The 18441-nt window shown below is 41.2% G+C and overlaps 1 protein-coding gene across 1 annotated transcript in view; it reads right to left on the bottom strand.

The window, feature by feature from the left end:
* Nucleotides 1–18441, bottom strand: part of Hdac8 (histone deacetylase 8) — a 221761-nt gene that overhangs the window by 133367 nt on the left and 69953 nt on the right. Inside the window, exons 6-7 of the mRNA XM_005358548.3 lie at nt 15264–15341; nt 14603–14711 (exon numbers count right to left, since the gene is read on the bottom strand). Coding sequence (XP_005358605.1) covers nt 14603–14711; nt 15264–15341 — 187 coding nt within the window. The remainder of the gene's footprint in view (nt 1–14602; nt 14712–15263; nt 15342–18441) is intronic.

Here is an 18441-nt window from a genome sequence, read left to right as displayed (position 1 = left end):
TATATCTATATCTATATATCTATATCTATATCTATCTATCTATCTATCTATCTATCTATCTATCTATCTATATATATATATATATATATACTTGGACATACATACATGTAATAACAATTAGTGAAAAAAGAGGCCATAAATTTGAAAGAGAGCAAGGGAGGGATATTGGGAGTTGGAGGGAGGAAAGGGAAGGGAGTATAGTTGCAATTATAATCTAAAAAAGAAAAAAGTTTTAACTTTTGACAGTCTGGTTTTACCTACCCATTTTTGTTGTTGTTGCTTATGTTCTTGATGTCATGTCTAAGAAACTGTCTCTTAATCCAAGGTCATAATCTGTTTCATGCTAAGAGTTTTACAGTATCTAGCATTTACACTTACATTGGATCTAAGTCTGTTTTATATGGTGTAAAGTCATAACGTCATTGCTTTATACGCTGTTTTCCAGTTGTCCCACTCAGCGATCTCAGCCCCGCTATATAAACTCAAACAACTGTAAATGTGGAGGCTGGTTTCTCCTCTATGAACTCAGTTCCGTTCATCTACGGGCCTGCCCTGAAGTCACCACCACACTTCTTGATTACTGCAACTTTGTAGTCAGTTTTAAAAATGAGAAAGTATGAGTTTCCAAACTTTCTCCTTTCTTTTCAAGACTGTCTGGGCTGTTCCTGGTTGGATTTGCATATAAATTTTGGGACCAGCCTGCCAGCTTGTGCAGAGGTGTGGTGATTTACAGCTCTATTTGGACCATGTTGAACCTACCATCTTATTTCCTCCAATTCCTGTGTCTATTAATGATGGCCACACCCTCAGCCTCTCATGTACAAAACTGTACATGAGTTAAGAACCTCTGTGAGGTCCCCCACCCTGTTCCTCTCCTATTATTCATCATTAGCATCCTTCTCACTTGCCTTGAACACTTGAATCCACAGGGGATCCGCCCATACCTTCCTAACAACTTGCCCTATCTCAGGTCTCTTCTCTGTCCAATCCTTCACATAAACTGCCAATAAGTTAATTTTCCTTAGGGGAAATTTTTGATCAAGTCACTTGCTTTCTCCCCAAATCCTTCAGTGTCCCTCTACTTTAGCTTATGACTCAAGGTCCCTCCTGATCTACCTCTGGCTTACTTTTAAGAACCTCTTACTCAATAGCCGCTTGGCCTATGATATGTCATCCCACAGGCAAAATGCTTACCTCACTCACTTTGCGTCTCCATGCAGGCAGGCCCTTTGTCACATGCTGCCTGTGGCTACAAGTCATCTTTCTCCACGTCTATAGCCATAGTCATTCTTTGAAGGATATCTCAGATTCCATCTCTTCCATGTATGGAGAAAATATGAGCGGCTAACATTCTTTTGAAGATTTTTATCCAGAGCAGAGTTCCAGACATATCAAGTTCTATATACTTGGTATGTATTAGCACATTTAACCCTCATAACAATTATAAGGCAGGCGGGGAAACTGCAGCACAGTGAAGTTCAGAAGTCTATACAGTGTCATACATCTGTTAAGTGGGATAGCTCCAGCCTGGCAGCAGAGTGGAACCTCTAAATTCTTACAGTCTACCTGCTACCATGACTTCCGGAACTAGATGGTGTAGTAGGTCCTGTGCCAACAATGTCACCCACCTTGTTTCACGTAACAGCAGTGCCAAGACACAATATTACTTTTGAGCACTAAACTCTGATTTTATTATTTCCTCATTTTACTACATTCACTGGTTTGCCTAATGCTTTTAGAGCTATGGATTCGAGCTCATCCAGGCTGCAGTTCATACCTTCTTTCCCAGTCTTTGTCACTTCTGCTTCTTCTTCACTTTCCAGTCCAGTCAAACTGAACCACTGTTATCCTCCATGCACAAGGCGGCTTCTTCTAACTCTGCTTCTTACTGCTTCCTCTCTACAGAACATGCTTCCCTACAATTTCTGTATATTCAAACTTGACCCAGATTTTATAAATATGCACACGCATTTGCACACTTTGTAAAGACAGAGTAATTAGGTGCCCTTTAGAACCCACATCAAATGTTACCTCCTTCATTAAGTCTTTTTCTAAAGTATTTATTTCCTCTGAATGCCTGCAGCTTCCTAAATTTTATGGTTCTTGCAACTTTCCATGTTTTATTTTATTCAAATGTGTATGAATATGAAAATCAATCGCTATCAAATATTTTGAAATTTCTCCTAACTTTCTTGAACGTAGAATCAATACTTTAGACATAGTAGGCATTCAATAAATAGTCATTAAACGATACATGGATGAAACGCCACCCCAGCCTGCTTTTGGAAAACCTTTCCTAATGGCAGTAACAGTGCTACTTCTTACACTGTAAATCATTCATTTTAGGTTTTTATGAAAGTATAAAATCTCTTCCCCTGAAAGGAGGGGGAAGACAGGCGTCTCATTACACTACATTAGTAACTTCCTTATAAACACACAAGACATTCTTCAGTCTGGTTTCCAGAGGGGGCTATGCAAATGAGGAGAAGCAGGCACAGAGACTTCAGCAGGCCTTAATCTGGGGGAGGCTGTTGGAGCCTGAGGAGGAAAACAGCTAGGATTGATGACAGGCGTGATACTTTGAGATAAAAGAAAAGCCCCAAAAGCTTGGAAATATTCACCCACAGTTTCTGCTCTGAACACTTGACATCATTCACTGGGGTGGGGAAATGGGATGAGAGGCGGTGGCGGTGTTGCGGGGGGCAGGTGGAGAATATGTATTTATTATTAGTTTGTTAAGGAATTTTGAATCTAAAATCTCATCTCCAGGCTCTGGGATGCTAGACTGACTGTCACAGTCATGATCATGGCTTGTGGCAGGACATGGTAACCCTAACTTGCCTGCCTAGCCAGGCCTGTGATAGAGACAGGCTGTCAGCAGGTTCCATCTCCTGAGTTTCTAGTTTATACCTCAGCTCACCCAGCCAAGTATCTCCCATGTTTTCTAACCAGTACTACCAACACCCTCTAGAGCAGCGGTTCTCAACCTGTACCTCACGACCCCTTGGGGTCAGAGGACCCTTTCACAGGGTTCACCTATCAGATATCCTGCATATCAGATATTTACAGTTCCTAACAGTAGCAAAATTACATTTATGAAGTAGCAATGAAAATATCTGTACTGCTGGGGTTACCACAACATGAGAAACTTGGAGAGCCACTGCCGTAGAGACTCCCTCACTAGAAATGAAAAAAACCAAGAAACTTAAAAGTTGACCACAGAGGAGAGTATTCCCAATGCTTTGAGCTCTCCCTAGTCAGCCTGAGAGAAGTTCATGCCAGCAGCCAAGCTCCTCTCTGAGATATAAACAAACACTAAACTCACTGATTTAATGGGATTCAGAAGAGGGCTGTGTGAAGGCCCCAAATGCAGGCCAGTCAACTTTTCTTCCGTGTATGTGTTTTCTCCATTCTTTCCACCCTATCTCGGCTCAGGTCCTGCTGACTCATTCTGCAAAGCCTCGGCTGTCAGGGGACTCAGCATATGGCAAATGCCTCAGGGACTTCAGCTCTATTACAAATAGTTGTGGGAGGAAGGAATTAGAGTGGGGGCTCCCTGCAGTGAAGGTGATGTGTCATTTCATTGGGGGCCATGGGGGCCTCTTGGACACATCCAGAAGGCATTCAATTTCCTATGATTTTTTTCTCTGCTTTTAGCATCAGACAAGCTGCACTGGTTCCTCAGACTTCTAAAACACCCAAACCTATAAAACAAAAGCTGAACCTGAAACTCCCCAAGCCCACCAAGCGGCACACAACCTCCCAGAACTTCTGCTCTTTTCCCTTTCATGACGTATTTTGTAGCACTTTAAAGAGCTATCTTTGCTGTTCTCGCTGAAGCATTACATAAAAACGTAGATTCTAATTGGCATCTTTTTCTAGCTGGCCTTGTAGTAAGCAATTCTACTCATTAAATATATTTCACCCTGGCAACAGAAAGGGCAGTGCACTATTTTTAGGGAATTATTACTTATCTCTCACTCTACTTCTTGGAAGTAAACCACTCTCATTCACACAAGAGAAAATGAGTCATACAGAATTAAAGGACCTACTAGTGGCCCGGAGTGAATTGTCAGAGCTAGAATTAGTATAAAAATCCCAATTTGAATTCAATGGTATCATCACAAAGGCCCAGGACTCTCAGGCTCTTTTCATCCTGAAAGGCCGGACCCACCAGCAAGCAAGGTATACATTATCTCGCAGGTGGTGGGCTGGGCAGAGAGGCAGGTCTAAAGAAGACTGAAAGGCTATGACTCCTAAGGCTCACTGTGCTAATAGCCCTTTATGTGATCTGAGCTAGCTCACTGCTCTGAAACCACCAGGAGTGCTCACGGACCAAATGACATTCAGCTTTGTGTCACATTGTTTGAGCATGTCTCCTCAGTCCCCCTCTGTAACCTCCACGTCATGCGGTTCAGGGAGAACACTGGCACAGGGTTGGAAGCCTGGACCTAGTGTGTGCATGGCGACATGGACAGACCACTTTGCTTTTTGAACCTTGTTTTCCTCCGCTATAAAACTAGAATAATACTCTCCCTCTCGCAGGTTATCGTGGAGATTAAATGATACAACGTTTGTGAACGTCTTCTCCCAGCACCAGGCACATAGTAAACACTGCATAACGCTGAATGAATAAATGAATGGCCTTGAGTCAGGCCCTTCGAGTGCTATGTTAATTCTTAAAGCCCACTAGGATACTGTCGAGTTCAGCACAGCACACTATAGCAGTGACTTCCTGAGTAGTACTCTAATGGTCCCCAAAGGCAGAGAGAAATTTCATAGTGTCACTGCCTGGTTATACCTGTTCTGGGAATACGGTAATTCATTTTCCAGTGTTGCCAATCTATTACCTTTCACCAAACACAAAATTCACTTTAAGAGGGGGCAGAAACACAAGTGCCTTTCTGTTATATAGAGGTTCGAAGAATATATTATTAAAATTGAGACCAACTTCTCTGATTTCTTATGTAAAAAATCAGATTGGAAGCCAAAGAGCTATTTGGCCTTTGCAGACCCTGGCTAGGGATGCCCTTGGGGGAAAGGGGAGGGCTGGAGCCATTCCAAACTGTAGTTGCAACATCGGTGTGTATATTTACTGCTCATGCTTCTGTCCTCCACACTTGCTTTTACTCTCTAGCTAAGCCTTGGAAAATTCACCATTTACCCAGAGCACAGTTCAATCTGTGTAGGGTAAAATACAAGCAGATATCTCTGCTTCTCATTTCCTAATCATATTTCTTCCTGCCCTATAAAACCTCTTTTTCAATGCAATTGCCCAGCTTCTCAAACTTATGTGGACAATAATGACTTGTTAACAATAAACGTGCCCCTAGCCCTACCCTCACCCGTTTTTACTCAGGAGGGCCTTACTAAGATTCAAAGCCGAAATCCCGCCACATAGTTAGCACCTGGTATAGCTCTTCACAACAGAATATCTTCTCCCAGATGATTGGAAATCTGTGCGATGCTGTCACACAATGAGGTGTGCAGGAAAAAGTTTGGGGATTGATTTTCATCATTAACTTGATATTGCATGGTTTTTGTGGGACTTAAAAAGAAATGCATTTTTATTACTTTTAAGTACTGCACATAGAGTAATTCCAACTTATCATATTTTGGCAGTTATTTTTCTTAGGCAGGATGTATTTTAAACATGTCTATGTTGGAGTGTCTGGTGGATCATTTAGGATCAGTGTCCTGTTGCTTGATGAAATCCAGATCACTTCAATGAAATCCAGATGGGGAAACTGGGTCTCTGGCAATGGCTGCCAGATCTTCTCCATATGAAATCTCTCTAGTCTGTATGCAAATTGAAAACTCCATATCCTGGAAATCCCAAACCAATCAAGTGGCGCTCAGCTTCTTAGTTACTGGACTAAACACAGGGAAGCGATTCATTCTTCCCTGAGGAAATAAGCATTTCTTACATACATCTATCTTGGCACAAAAAGGGCTGGCTAAGCAAATTAATAGTGTAAACAGGATTGCACTGGGGAATGTTTGTCCTACTTAGGAGAATAAACTTTTTATGCACTTTGTGCACATCCACTTACATACAAATAATTGATATGCTAATTACAAATGATTCTTAAAACCCCTTCCCTGAGGTGCTGTTCTATGCTGTTAGTCTATTTTGAATTACTAGCATGTCCAATGCTTGAAAGTAATAAAAATGCATTTCAAATATTCCATGATTCAGACTGGCTTTCCTCTAATTAGGCTGAGTTAGTGAGGCTTGCCTATATTTAAATAGGATAGATATTTTTCTACTTCACCCCTTATACATTTAAGATGCCCCCATCCCCTCCCCATTTCCCCATCTCCTCAGGATTCTCCTGCATGGAGCTGGCGCACACAAACTCTTTCACCCCAAGCTCCCACACAACTGCTCTCAGAGCATCTCCAGGCAAACGCTGCCCTTTCTCTCTTCTCCTCCCCTAAGCCCCCACCCCTGTTCACGTGTTAACTCAGCTGGTTCATGGATAGATCTTTTTATTAAGTACTAGTGGATATGGCTCGTTCTTGACAGCATAATAACAACAGTGTACGCAGATGAAGGTCCGCCCAAGCTCTGCACCGGGCTTCTTCATCAGGTAGAGGAATCCAGCGCTAACTCAACCTCTGTATGGTCCAAGTCAACATAAGCCAGTTAGACAGCTCATGAATCAAAGTAGCTATTAGGCATAAGGCAGTGTTAGATGCAGTCATTCAAAGTTGTACCATTAATGTACAGCTTAAACAGTTTTCCAAGGCAGGACTGAAGGGGCAGGGTATCGGCTATAGACTAAGGGGAGGGTAGAATTACAATGGAAGTAGGGGTCACATGGTGGAGAGAGCAGTGAATTTTGACATTAGAACATTCCACTGAGCACAGATCCTTTGGGATCCTTTTCAGAAAAGTCCGGTGTTTAAGGGTATGATTATCAAAATTCTATTTAGGACAAGGTCTTCCTACCTCTGAGCAGTTTCAGAATATGTTCTAGCATCAGAACCTATTAAACTCTTGCCAAAGAATCACATCCCTTTTTCCAGGGGCAGGGATCAGTCATCACTAAGGAAAGAACAGTGACAATGTGCACCAGAGTAGCAGAGTGACCCCTCAACAGAATTCAGAACATTGTCCTCCTTGACTTAAATGGAAAAAACAATTACAATTACCTCTGAAGATTTCATTGCTTCACAGAGTGTGCTAGGCTACTTGGTGAAGTCTGGATGAGAGGCGAAGGAAGCGAAAATTGCATGGCCCCTCTAACTGCATGCATTTCAGGTCCTAAAGACTAGGTGAAGGCAGATGCCGGTTCCCACTATGCTCTCATACAAGTCTTCCAGGCATGCATGGTTAGCTCACTGGCTCAGGACAACTCGGCTAATGAAGCACAGGATTCCCCCCTCCAAATTATCCTACATTGTGAGGCTCTTAAAGCCTTCTGAATGTAATATTTTAAAAGACAAATCAAGCCAGGAAGAATAAATGAACGGCCCACTTTGGCCTCATTTCCACCTGTGGCTAACATTATCAGTGAATTTAATTAGTGTCTGACTCATCTATTTTCCAGAAACAATAGGCAATTTTACATCTGCTACACTACAGAGAGGCAGGATAGAAGTTTATCAAATCGAACAAAAGCATGTAATAAAAATACCTTACTTACGGAGGGCTAAGATCCAGATGCAAGGCTTACAGAATGAATTGGCAGCTTTTGTTACCTTTATCACCGGACCAAAGTGACTAGTGATTATCCAGGCAGTATAGCTGTGACCCAAACGATGAGAGGTAGGTAATTGCGTGGTGAGTTTCTGCCAGTTCTCCAATTGTAATGAAAATGGAGATGAAGATGGAAGTAAGTCTATGTAATTATTTGTACTCAAATACAAATTCTAGAGAGTCCGTCCCTTTTCATCAAACTAAAGAGAATTTAAAAAAATTCGTATTGCTTAAAATATTTATGTGTGAATATCTGTGTGATGTACTGCTGTTAGCACATCATGAAACCCAAAGAAGTAAATTAAAATTGCTGGGCCCTCTTTTCTCGGAGAATCTGTCTGTTTCTAAATTTCAATGATACAGAGGGCCAAGTGCCAGATGTAAGTCCAAGCGGAAGGTAATTTCTAGAAAAACCTATCATCATTGAAACATCTCTTCTTTAAACATTAACATCCAAAGTCAACATTGAAAGGAAACACTTCCATCAAATCTCCCTTGGAGCTATCATTTGATTCTCTCATTTTATTCAGTAGGTTACTTCCTGATGGGGTAGTTCAGGGTGTGGACGGAGAATCTCTACCCTGTATGCCAGGACCGAGAGGTGTCAGAAGTGTTGTCATTCAGTACAAAGAAGTAAACAATCTTTCACAATACTGGTCTAAAAAAGGCACATGAAAAGGGTACACTTCCCTAGGAAGAGCTCTATAAAATGACAGATGACACCATTCACCTTCTACAGGAGGAAGTCAGACAAATGAAGGGAAAGGAGAACTCAGAGCCTCCATGTTCAGACCTAAATCAAGAATTCTATATCGAAGATGTAAATTTGGGAACATTTACTCTTGTTTTCTGGCCATAAAATTAGAAATTGAATCTTGAGGATTCTTTTCTGGCAAAAGTCACAGCTGCATGTTCATATACACAATAGATGTGTATTGCAGACGTCATGTGGCTAATTTGCATAAAGCTAAATGGTTTATCTTTAAAAATGCTTTCTGCAAACGCCTACAATACAGTTTTCCAAGAAACCAAAGGGATGTTACTTTTTCAATTCAATTGTAACAATTGAATTTCACACTTCATGAGATACTTTAGAGACAACTTAGTCAATGGCTGGAGAAAGACACAGGTTCAAAGTATGGCTTCATTACTTAGGCTTCATTACTTACTGAATGTATGACCTTGGAGAAGTCAATACTTTCTCTAGTTTTCTTCCTTATAAAAATGAGAATAATCATACCTGCTTTCAGAGAGTGTAGAATGTCACAAAGATCAAATGATACAATGCATACTTTCAGAGCTACTCCTGCCCCAGTTAAGTGCACTTCTAGAGATCAAGCTACAAGTTGCAAGGTTCTGCGTTATTTCCTGTCCCAGTGTCTAGTGTAGTATCTGTTATACAGTATATGGTACATTTTTGTAGAATGAACGAATAAAAGTTTCTTCATACTTAAACATGCACACATGCTCACAAGAGAAATACAGGTCAGATGTTTAACACAGCACCTGTATGCACAGGCAACTTCCCCTCACCCTACCCTCCTCCTTCATGTTAACTAATGTTTCATAAACAATATAAAGTGAGGAGCTCTCAGTTCTTTTGCAGAAAGGTCAGAGAGGCTTTGGAGAGGTAGATGTTGGTCCTGGACTCCCAGAACTAATGCTGCACTTAAAACGCCAAGGACTTTTAGTTCCGAGTTGATGCTCAAGTCAGAGGACAGTTCTTTTTTTTTTTTTTTTTTGCTTTTTATTTTTTTATTTTTTTAAAAATTTATTTATTTATTGAGGATTTCTGCCTCCTCCCCGCCACCGCCTCCCATTTCCCTCCCCCTCCCCCGATCAAGTCACTCTCCCTCATCAGCTTGAAGAGCCATCAGGGTTCCCTGACCTGTGGGAAGTCCAAGGACCGCCCACCACCATCCAGGTTTAGTAAGTTGAGCATCCAAACTGCCCAGGCCCCCCCAAAGCCAGCACGTGCTGTAGGATCAAAAACCCATTGCCATTGTTCTTGAGTTCTTGGCAGGATACAAGATCAACTCCAAAAAATCAGGACAGTTCTTATCCTGTAAGCACATGCTGTAAAGATACTAGATTAAGAATCAATGATGTATGTGTTTTTCCCCATTTTTTGTTGGATGTGAGTGACATGAGAAATAAAAGCTTATGGTGAAATATGGTATTCTTTTAATGACCCTGCTGTTGTCCTAAAGAACAACAAGTACTTTCTGGGTTGGCTACTCCATCTAGTCCAGAATAGGACCACAGATGTTCTTGAAAAGCAAGTGATAAGCTTTAAAAAAATAATTTAATTTCCCCACACTGCAAAAAGAGTTTAAATTAAAATAGAAAAATCTTTTATAAATGGAAAGAGGCAAAAACATTACGTTGGGGTGGGCTGGAAAGATGGGACCCATGTGAAACACATCATAACTACCTGTAATTCCAGCTCCAGGGGATTCAACATCTGACCTCCACAGGGACCCGCAGTCATATGTACATACCCACATAATGCATACACATAATTAGAAATAAAAATACATATTTAAAAGAGATTAAGAGTTTAAAATTTCATTCAGTCTTTGAATGATTGAGTTTCTTTAGGTCGGTGGTCTTTGACTGTGACCAAAGGTTTACTTCAGTTTTGAACTACATAATATACGCTATAGGAAAGAATAATAGCCCAAGTATCAACTCTGGGTAGATTTTTATTTCAATGAATAACATAAAACCATAGCTTACTAGAATAAGAATATTTCTCAGGATAGGTTGATATCTCTTCTTCGCAAAAATCCTCATATATAGATAGAGACTGCCACTGAGTGAGAACTCTAGTTTAACAGAATCTTTCCTAAGTCCTCTTAGTGAAGAATTTGTTCATTAGTGTCTCCTTTGGATAATATATTTATGTAGTGCAGTTGAAGAATATTTTGTTTTTAAGATTTATTTATTTTGTGTATAGTGTTTCTGTCCTCATGTATTGCCTGCACACCAGAGGAGGGTATCAGAATCAACTACAGATGGTTGTGAGACACCATGTGGGTGCTGGGAACTGAAGTCAGGACCTCTGGAAGAACAGTCAGTGCTCTTAACCTCTGAGTCATCTCTCCAGTCCCACACTTGAATATTCTTAATAAAACATTTTTTTCTTTGAGACATGTAGTCTCATGTAGCCTACATGTCTCATGTATCCAGAATGGCCTCAAATTCCCTATGTAGTGAAGGATAACTTGAATTCCTTATCCTCCTATGCCTACCTCCTGAGTGTTAGGAGTATAAACATGTGCTGCCATGCTTACTTGACGCATTTCTGGGGATGAAATCCAGCGCTTCATGGATGTGTGTGTGTGTGTGTGTGTGTATGTGTGTGTATAATATATATTATATATATAATATATATTAGAGTTTTATGTATGCTTCATAAGTGCCCTACCACAGAGCCACACCCCTATGTGCACTTCTAGATGACAATATTTAATATTTCTTTCCTCCAAACTTTTTGAGTATGGTATGGAGGATTTTCTGAGTTAGGAGTGATTTTGGTGGGATTATTATTATCTTGTTTCATGTAAAATCTCTATACTGGAGCCATAAGCTTCCATTTGAGGGTAGAGACATGCTGGCAATAGTAATGCTACTATTCCTTTATGCTGGTTGATAATGGGTTTTACTTACAATGCCAGCTCTGCTAACTCCCATAAAACCTACAGGAAGTTTATGGAAATCACAAACCTCTGTTGTTACTATGAAATGACCCAGGGATATCTAATATGAAATTGTCATTTCAAAAACAAAATCAAAAAACCTCCAGATCTTTTGATGGTATTAGAAAATATTCATGTACTATTTCCATATCCAGTCTATTATAAGAAGAAATTTTAAATGTGGGGCTCAGTGTTGTGATGAAACTATTAAGTCCCTGCCTGACCAGCTGGCAAAGCATGAAAGGTTGGAAGCAAGAAAAGGTTATCTTGTTTTTGTTTTATTTTAAAGGAAGGGAAGAAAGAAAGAAACAGACAAAAGGGAATGAGAAAAAGAAGAAAGAAAAGAGAGAGAGGAGAGAAGGAAGGGGAAGAGTTTCAATGAATTCCACAGACAAAACCAGCTCAGGAACAAACTAGCAATTGAGAGACAACTTGGAATCCTACACCATCCATGTGTGCCGCTAATAAGCTTTCTATCTCTGTAGCGAGTGTTGAGCCAGAAAACCAGTGGGCTTTCGGAACGAAACAGGTGACAAGGACAGAGCAGACAGGTGGCATGATTTTCCCCAAAGATGAGCTATGCCTTTTAAGATTCTTCCTGGGGTAGGCAGATGGGTCAGCTGTAACAACAGCCCATGTTAGGGACTCTAGTTCCAAAGCACGCTAGGTAGAAGTACTCAGAGGATAATTGCTGGGATTGATAAGCATGGTTACTAGAATTTACAAAACTATGCAAAGCCATTCAGATGTCAAACAGTTTCACCTTCTTTATACTTTTCCTCTTGTACTCTATTATCTGACCGCCTGACAGCCAGGGGGTCAACACTCCAACCTTTGCCAAGCCTGCTGTCCATCAAATGAAACGCCTCATCCTAAGTGGGCTTGGGGAGGAGATTGTGCCAAAATCTCATTTAGGGGCTTGTTTTTTTTATTATAGAAAGTCTCCTTCCTGTTACAGGAATGTCAGGTATAAGCCAACAATGGAAGGGCAGATATTTGGCATAGGCGGTCTTCCTGGCACCCCTGGAGTGAAAGGTGGCTTGACATGGTGCCCTCAACAGACTTGACTTCTGAAGAAAGGCAGAGGAAATCATCATTATGGTTCATATGAAAACCTGGAGCCTGCTATTCTGGGTGATCACTGTTTGTACTACTCATGAAGCTCAAAGGGCAATCCTTGCCTCTATAAACTGATGCATGTCTGGTTCTTTAGTTGACAAGCCAGAACTCTTTAATGAATGCAAGCCATCAGTGTACCACGATGCCTGTGGCAGAATGGACTCTGTAAAGGGAAATCATATGTAACCTTGGGGCTATATTTACTTTTAAAATGCTTCTAATTATATTTAATACCAAGGCTATATTAAACATGAATTGCCATGGCATTAACTTTTTGAAAAATCATTTAGAGGGAATTGGTGTACATAAACAAAGAAATATAGAGGAGAAAAAGACATTTTTATGACTGAAGGATAAATAGTAGCCTTCCTTCAGGAGAGTAGATGCTGGGAAATCCTTAAGTCTGCACATAATATTCCATTTTTTCCCCTAGGCAGTGAAATGCCAAGCTGATGGGGGACAAAGGAAAATCTCAGGAGGTTTTATGATTGGCAGATGATTCAATAGGGGAACATGTAAGTGATCCACTTAGAGGGCCAGATATTCCAGAGTATACTTGCAGGCTGGTAAAATGATGATCTTTCAATTAAGACCCAGGAAAGAGCTCTAAGAAACCATGTGGACAGTCCCCTGAAGAGAACAACTTAGTGTCCTGCTATGATTTTTAAAAAAGGCCAACAAAATGTTGGGCGCTGTCAAGGAGGTTGAAAGACAAACAAAATAAATTTCCTTTTACAGAGAACCACAGGACATCTTCACTGGTAATGTTACATAAGCAGTTCTGATCTGCACATCTCAAGGACAGAACAGAGCCTAAGGGGAACAAAGAAGGGCAATTAAATCACCGGTGACAGGCCTGACAATCCAGAGTTATCTGAGGGACAAGGGACATGATGAAGATGCGGAAGAGGCTAGTGCTGCCGAATGCACGATGCCTTGCCTTGCTCTATCTCTTGAGCTAAGAGGCGCCTTTGAAGTTTTTATTTCTCATGGTTCTACTCTGTTTACAAAACTGCCAGGGATGGTGGCCAGCGCAGGCAGGCTCCTCTGGGAAGTCCCTGTTTTCCACCAGCAATTGGGCGAAATGTGAGCTGGGTGGGGGTAGGGATCAAACGTGTTCCCATCCATACTGCTTACTTTCAGTGAGCTTGCCTAGTGGACTTCTAGTCAGATTTACCTTGTCCACTCCCATTGGCAGCAGTAAAAGCACACCTGACCAGTCTTAATTTTTATGAATATGAGTTTAACCTCTCTCCATTCTGTAGGACTCTGAACCCCAATGGCCTTCAAACCAAACTGTCTGCCTATATATGTGTATGCTGGTTATTTGATCCTTAACTCGAGGTTAAAAAGACATTTGGGCTGGGGAGGGATATAGCTTAGTGTATAAAAGGCCCTGGGTTCTATCTCTGGCAGAGAAACAGTCCCTCGTCTCCAATCCCCCATCTCTTCCTCTTCCTCTGCTTTCTGACTACACGTGGAAGGGCGTGTAGAGGTAGAAGGCAATAATCAATGGTAACTAACGACCGTCAACTCTAATATTCATGACAGTGGAGAAAAGCACATGTCTCCATGAGAAAACTGAAACATACCCTGTCGGTCTGATGAGATGACACACATGCAAGACAGGACCAGTGAAGGGGTTCCATGCAACAGTCTAAAAGCTTTTATGTTGGGATGGCCTTTATCATACTGTAAAGGAGGTTATGTCATACCTCTGGTCTCTGGCCCAACTGTTTAGTGCTCTCCAACAGGACGGTTAGCATGTTAAATAAGCATAGTGAGTAATATCTACAAGCTATGTGAGTCAGGCATGGTGATGGCGCATGCCTTTAGTCCCAGCACTTGGGAGTTTGAGTTTGAGGCCAGCCTGGTGTGCACAGAGGGTTCCAGGAGAGCCAGGGCTATGTAGAGAGACCCTGTCTCAAAAAAAAAAAAAACAAGTAAAAGGTGTGTGAGCATACGATGATTTTTAGTTTCCAATTATTCCTTGAAAACAAGAATTGTGAAGACTGAAAAATATTGCACATTTCCGAGATCCAATCTACCTGCAACTAGCTCGGCGTTACTGCCATACCTTTCACAGATGTGATAGTACTTCTCGTCCTGTATGCCATCCTGAATGGGCACATTGACACTGTAGTACCGACCTTTTCCCAGGCCAACATCAGACATGTCACCTGTTCCTGTAAAAGACAGGAACACTATGATCAGGCATCAGGAACATGAGCACTAGAAAACACAAAGGACTGACTGTCCAAGAGCAATTTAGAAGAGCAAAATGGTCAATTAGGAGAACAATCTAACTTCTTCTAACAACCGTTCCTGAGGAGATGAAACTATGAAAACAATCCAGAGAAATATTTATTATAAACAATGTTGGGGGAAGCAGGAAAACGGGAAGGAAACTGAGAAATAGTAATTTACGTGAGATAAAACAATAAGAGCTAATATCACATGTAATTTTCAGTTATCAGAATTACATGTGGTATGTGATAAAATAATAAGTGGTCTGTCTGTTCACAGACCATAAAAATCACCCGAATTAAAAAAAAAATCTATCCATTGTCATTCCCTTTCTCACTGTCACTTGAAGTGATATGAGTTAAAATTTCACACAGACTAGCACAAATAAGGTGCCAACAGCATGGACACATATAAAAATAAGATAAAGAAGCATGTAATGGAATTGTAGAATCTAGACATGTAATGGTACGGGGAGCATGCAGGTGACTTGCCTGGAAAGAATCCTGGGGAGAATTTGTGCAGGGACACAGTCATAACTTTGGATGTAAAACTGAAGGCATCTTCGACACCTACCAAGAGAAAAAAGTCAGAAGGATCACATCAGATCTTCAACTCCTGTTTTCAACAGCTGCAAATTTAAACAAGTAGCTATGGGAAGGAGGTGAGAGGAGAAGGCAGCTATAGTAATACAGAATGACAGAGAAATAAGAGAGCACAAGCTGCTGGTTTCTGATTTCAGTAATTACAGACAAGGTAGAATATAGCCCCAATCCATGACAAACTGGAACTGAGCTTCCTCTTTCTAAGCAATAGGATGCCCAAGTTCACCCCGATGTCTATTCGAATCACTATGAAAAAACCAAGAGTCCAGAACTGAGGCTCTATCCACAGAACAGAGTAGAGAAAAGTGGCACGAGCCAGGCAGGTTCATGGTCTGTTCTGTTTAAGTGTTTCTAGTTAAATTCCTGGGACTTTTTCAAAGAACTATAATATGGTAATCCTTTCAAATATAACTAATAAATCAGTTATTCAACTTTATTCAGTTAAAACTTAATGATGAGGTGCCTCTCTATAATGTAGACTTGGTTATAAAAGTGGGTAACCCAAAGTCCCATGAGCACCAAGTAACTTACATTCCATCTTCCTGCTGAAAAATAGTCACGGTCCTGTCCCTTAACAGCTCCTGTATAGGAGGATGTTGCCTTCTGTTTATTTATTTACTAAAACAAATGTTTGTATTTTGGAACTGCTTAAAGGAAGTGAGAGAAATACAATTAAATTCTTGAAACCCAGGGTAGTAATAAAACTTTAAAGGAGCTTGCTGTTCACCAACTTCAAACTGGTTTGGTGTGTGCCCAGAGTAGGGGGCACCTTCAGTTGTTAATAGCAGCTTTAAAACCATTTTAAAGCCTGGAGGAAGATGGGGGGGGGAGCTTTTGTAGACAGATGTCTTCCTTCTTCTTTAACAGTCAGAAGATGACTAGATGCCTGGGAGATAAAAGCTGAGATTCAAAGTAACCCTCCAAAGCCACTAGTTAGGTGTTGGCCATGCTGCCCAGTGCTACCCTCTCCTCTCGGGGTCACACATTCATACTCAGACACTCTGAAATGGAAGAACTATTGGCGAATTCAGGTACTGTGTTCCTTTATATTTCAAACAAAGATATTGTCTCTGTGTTGACTTAAATGTATTTAAGTCTTTTTTAGAGGCCAACAGAGACCTTAAAAAAATATGAACTCTATTTGTATATAACAGGTATGTTTGAATTTCCCAAGCCTTGTGTTTTGCCCTAGGGAGGTAGTTAAAACCAGTTAAAGACTCCAGGCAGAAAGCATTAAGTAAACAAAATAAAATAAATGAAAAGACCGTTTCAACAGAGGCAGAAGTACTAAACAAGAGCACTTTATGAAACTGCTAATGATTTATACACCCAGAAATGGAGCAATTTACATTTGCACCAATCCTGTATGCAAATTTCTGTTTTTTCCTGCGATGACTAACACTGGCAGCTGTTATTTCTTTTAACTCTTAGGCAAAGGAATGGCTCTAAGTTGCATTTCTCTTAGTATTAGGGCACTGCACATCATTTCATGTGTTTAGTGGCCATTTGTATCTTGTCTCACACAAGAAGCTACCAGGTGGGGTTTTAAAAAGAGTGGACTTTAAAAAGGACCTAGAGAGGCAGGGGATGTGGAGCTGGTATCCAGAGGAGGGAGGTAAGGTAGGGAAAGGTGAGGGTGGGGGTAGGAGAGGCCAGTGAAGCCACCCGCAGGATGCTAGTAGCAGAATCATAGGAGATTTAAAATAAAGCAAATGTGTAAGAATTCTGGGGTAGGGCAAAGGTCACTGGAAGGGAGGTGCTGAAGAGGGGAAATAAAGTGAAATGAAACACCCCGTAAAAGTTGGCTGAAACAGGAAACTCGAAATGGTGTAGGAATAACACTGCGAACGCAAAGAACAGTTTCAGGTGACAGTCTTATTTCATTCTACACGGTTTGGCAGAGTGGGGTCTATTTTTGAACTCTGGTACTAATACTCTGAATTCCATCAGCATTTATTCATTCACAAAACAAATATTTTATTGAGCTGCTACTATATGTACAGTACTGACAGAAAGAAGTAGACAATTTGATCTCTGCTCTGGGAGAACTTAGGCTTTCTGTAGGAAGAAAGGATACTTTTAATGAACAATAAGAAGAGTACAATACGAAACAGTGACTAGTGATAGGAACATACAGGGCTTCAGCCACACAGCACGCTCTTGGGCTGGAGTGGTCAGGATAACCCACTGCTGTTGGAACCTGAATGAATAGGGTAGAGTTTAGGGGTACAGTGAGGGAGGAGGTTGCTAAACTAGGGAAAAAGGAAGTGAAGTCAAGGAGGTAGAGTTAGAGAAACATGTCTGGAACACTGAGATATGCTTGCTGAACAGAAAAGTTGCAAGAAATGGTTAGAAAGACAAGGGGAGGCCGATTTGAGGCCCTGAAAGGTGAGATAAAGAAAGTCTACTTTTTCAAGCCAGGCAGTGGTTGGCGCACACCTTTAATCCCAGCACTTGGGAGTGAGAGACAGGAAGATCAAGTTCGAGACCAGTCTGATCTACAGAGTGAGTTCTAGAACAGCCAGGGCTACACAGAGAAACCCTACCTTGAAAAACAAAACGAAGAAAAAAGTCTACTTTTCCATAAAGAACGTGGTTTTCAAGGTGTGATCTGTAATACAAGTGACGCACTTTCAGAGTACAGACTACGTGAGTGACGTACTTAGTCTGAGTATGTGATACCTGGGGCACAGCAGTCAGCACATAAACTCCCCCAGGCCATTAGATGCACAATCATGCATGAGAACCATTTCTCTAGGCTAGGAGTCATCAAAGTACATGTGGCTAGACGGTAAACATCCTAGACGCCCTAAATGATTTATGGCCCCTGCACACATTTATATACACATAGACATATGCATACCACCAGGAGGTGGTGGCACACATCTTTAATCCCAGCACTCAGGAGGCAGAGGCAGGCGGATCTCTGTGAGTTCAAGGCCAGCCTGGTCTACAGAGTGAGTTCCAGAACTACATAATGAAAACCTGTCTCAAAAAAAAAAAACCCAAAAAGCCGGGCGGTGGAAGCGCATGCCTTTAATCCCAGCACTTGGGAGGCAGAGGCAGG

This window comes from Microtus ochrogaster, chromosome X (genome assembly GCF_000317375.1).
Source record: "Microtus ochrogaster isolate Prairie Vole_2 chromosome X, MicOch1.0, whole genome shotgun sequence".
NCBI lineage: Eukaryota > Metazoa > Chordata > Mammalia > Rodentia > Cricetidae > Microtus > Microtus ochrogaster.
Note: the sequence above shows the minus strand (reverse complement) of the source record. Positions and strands in the feature narration are given on the sequence as shown.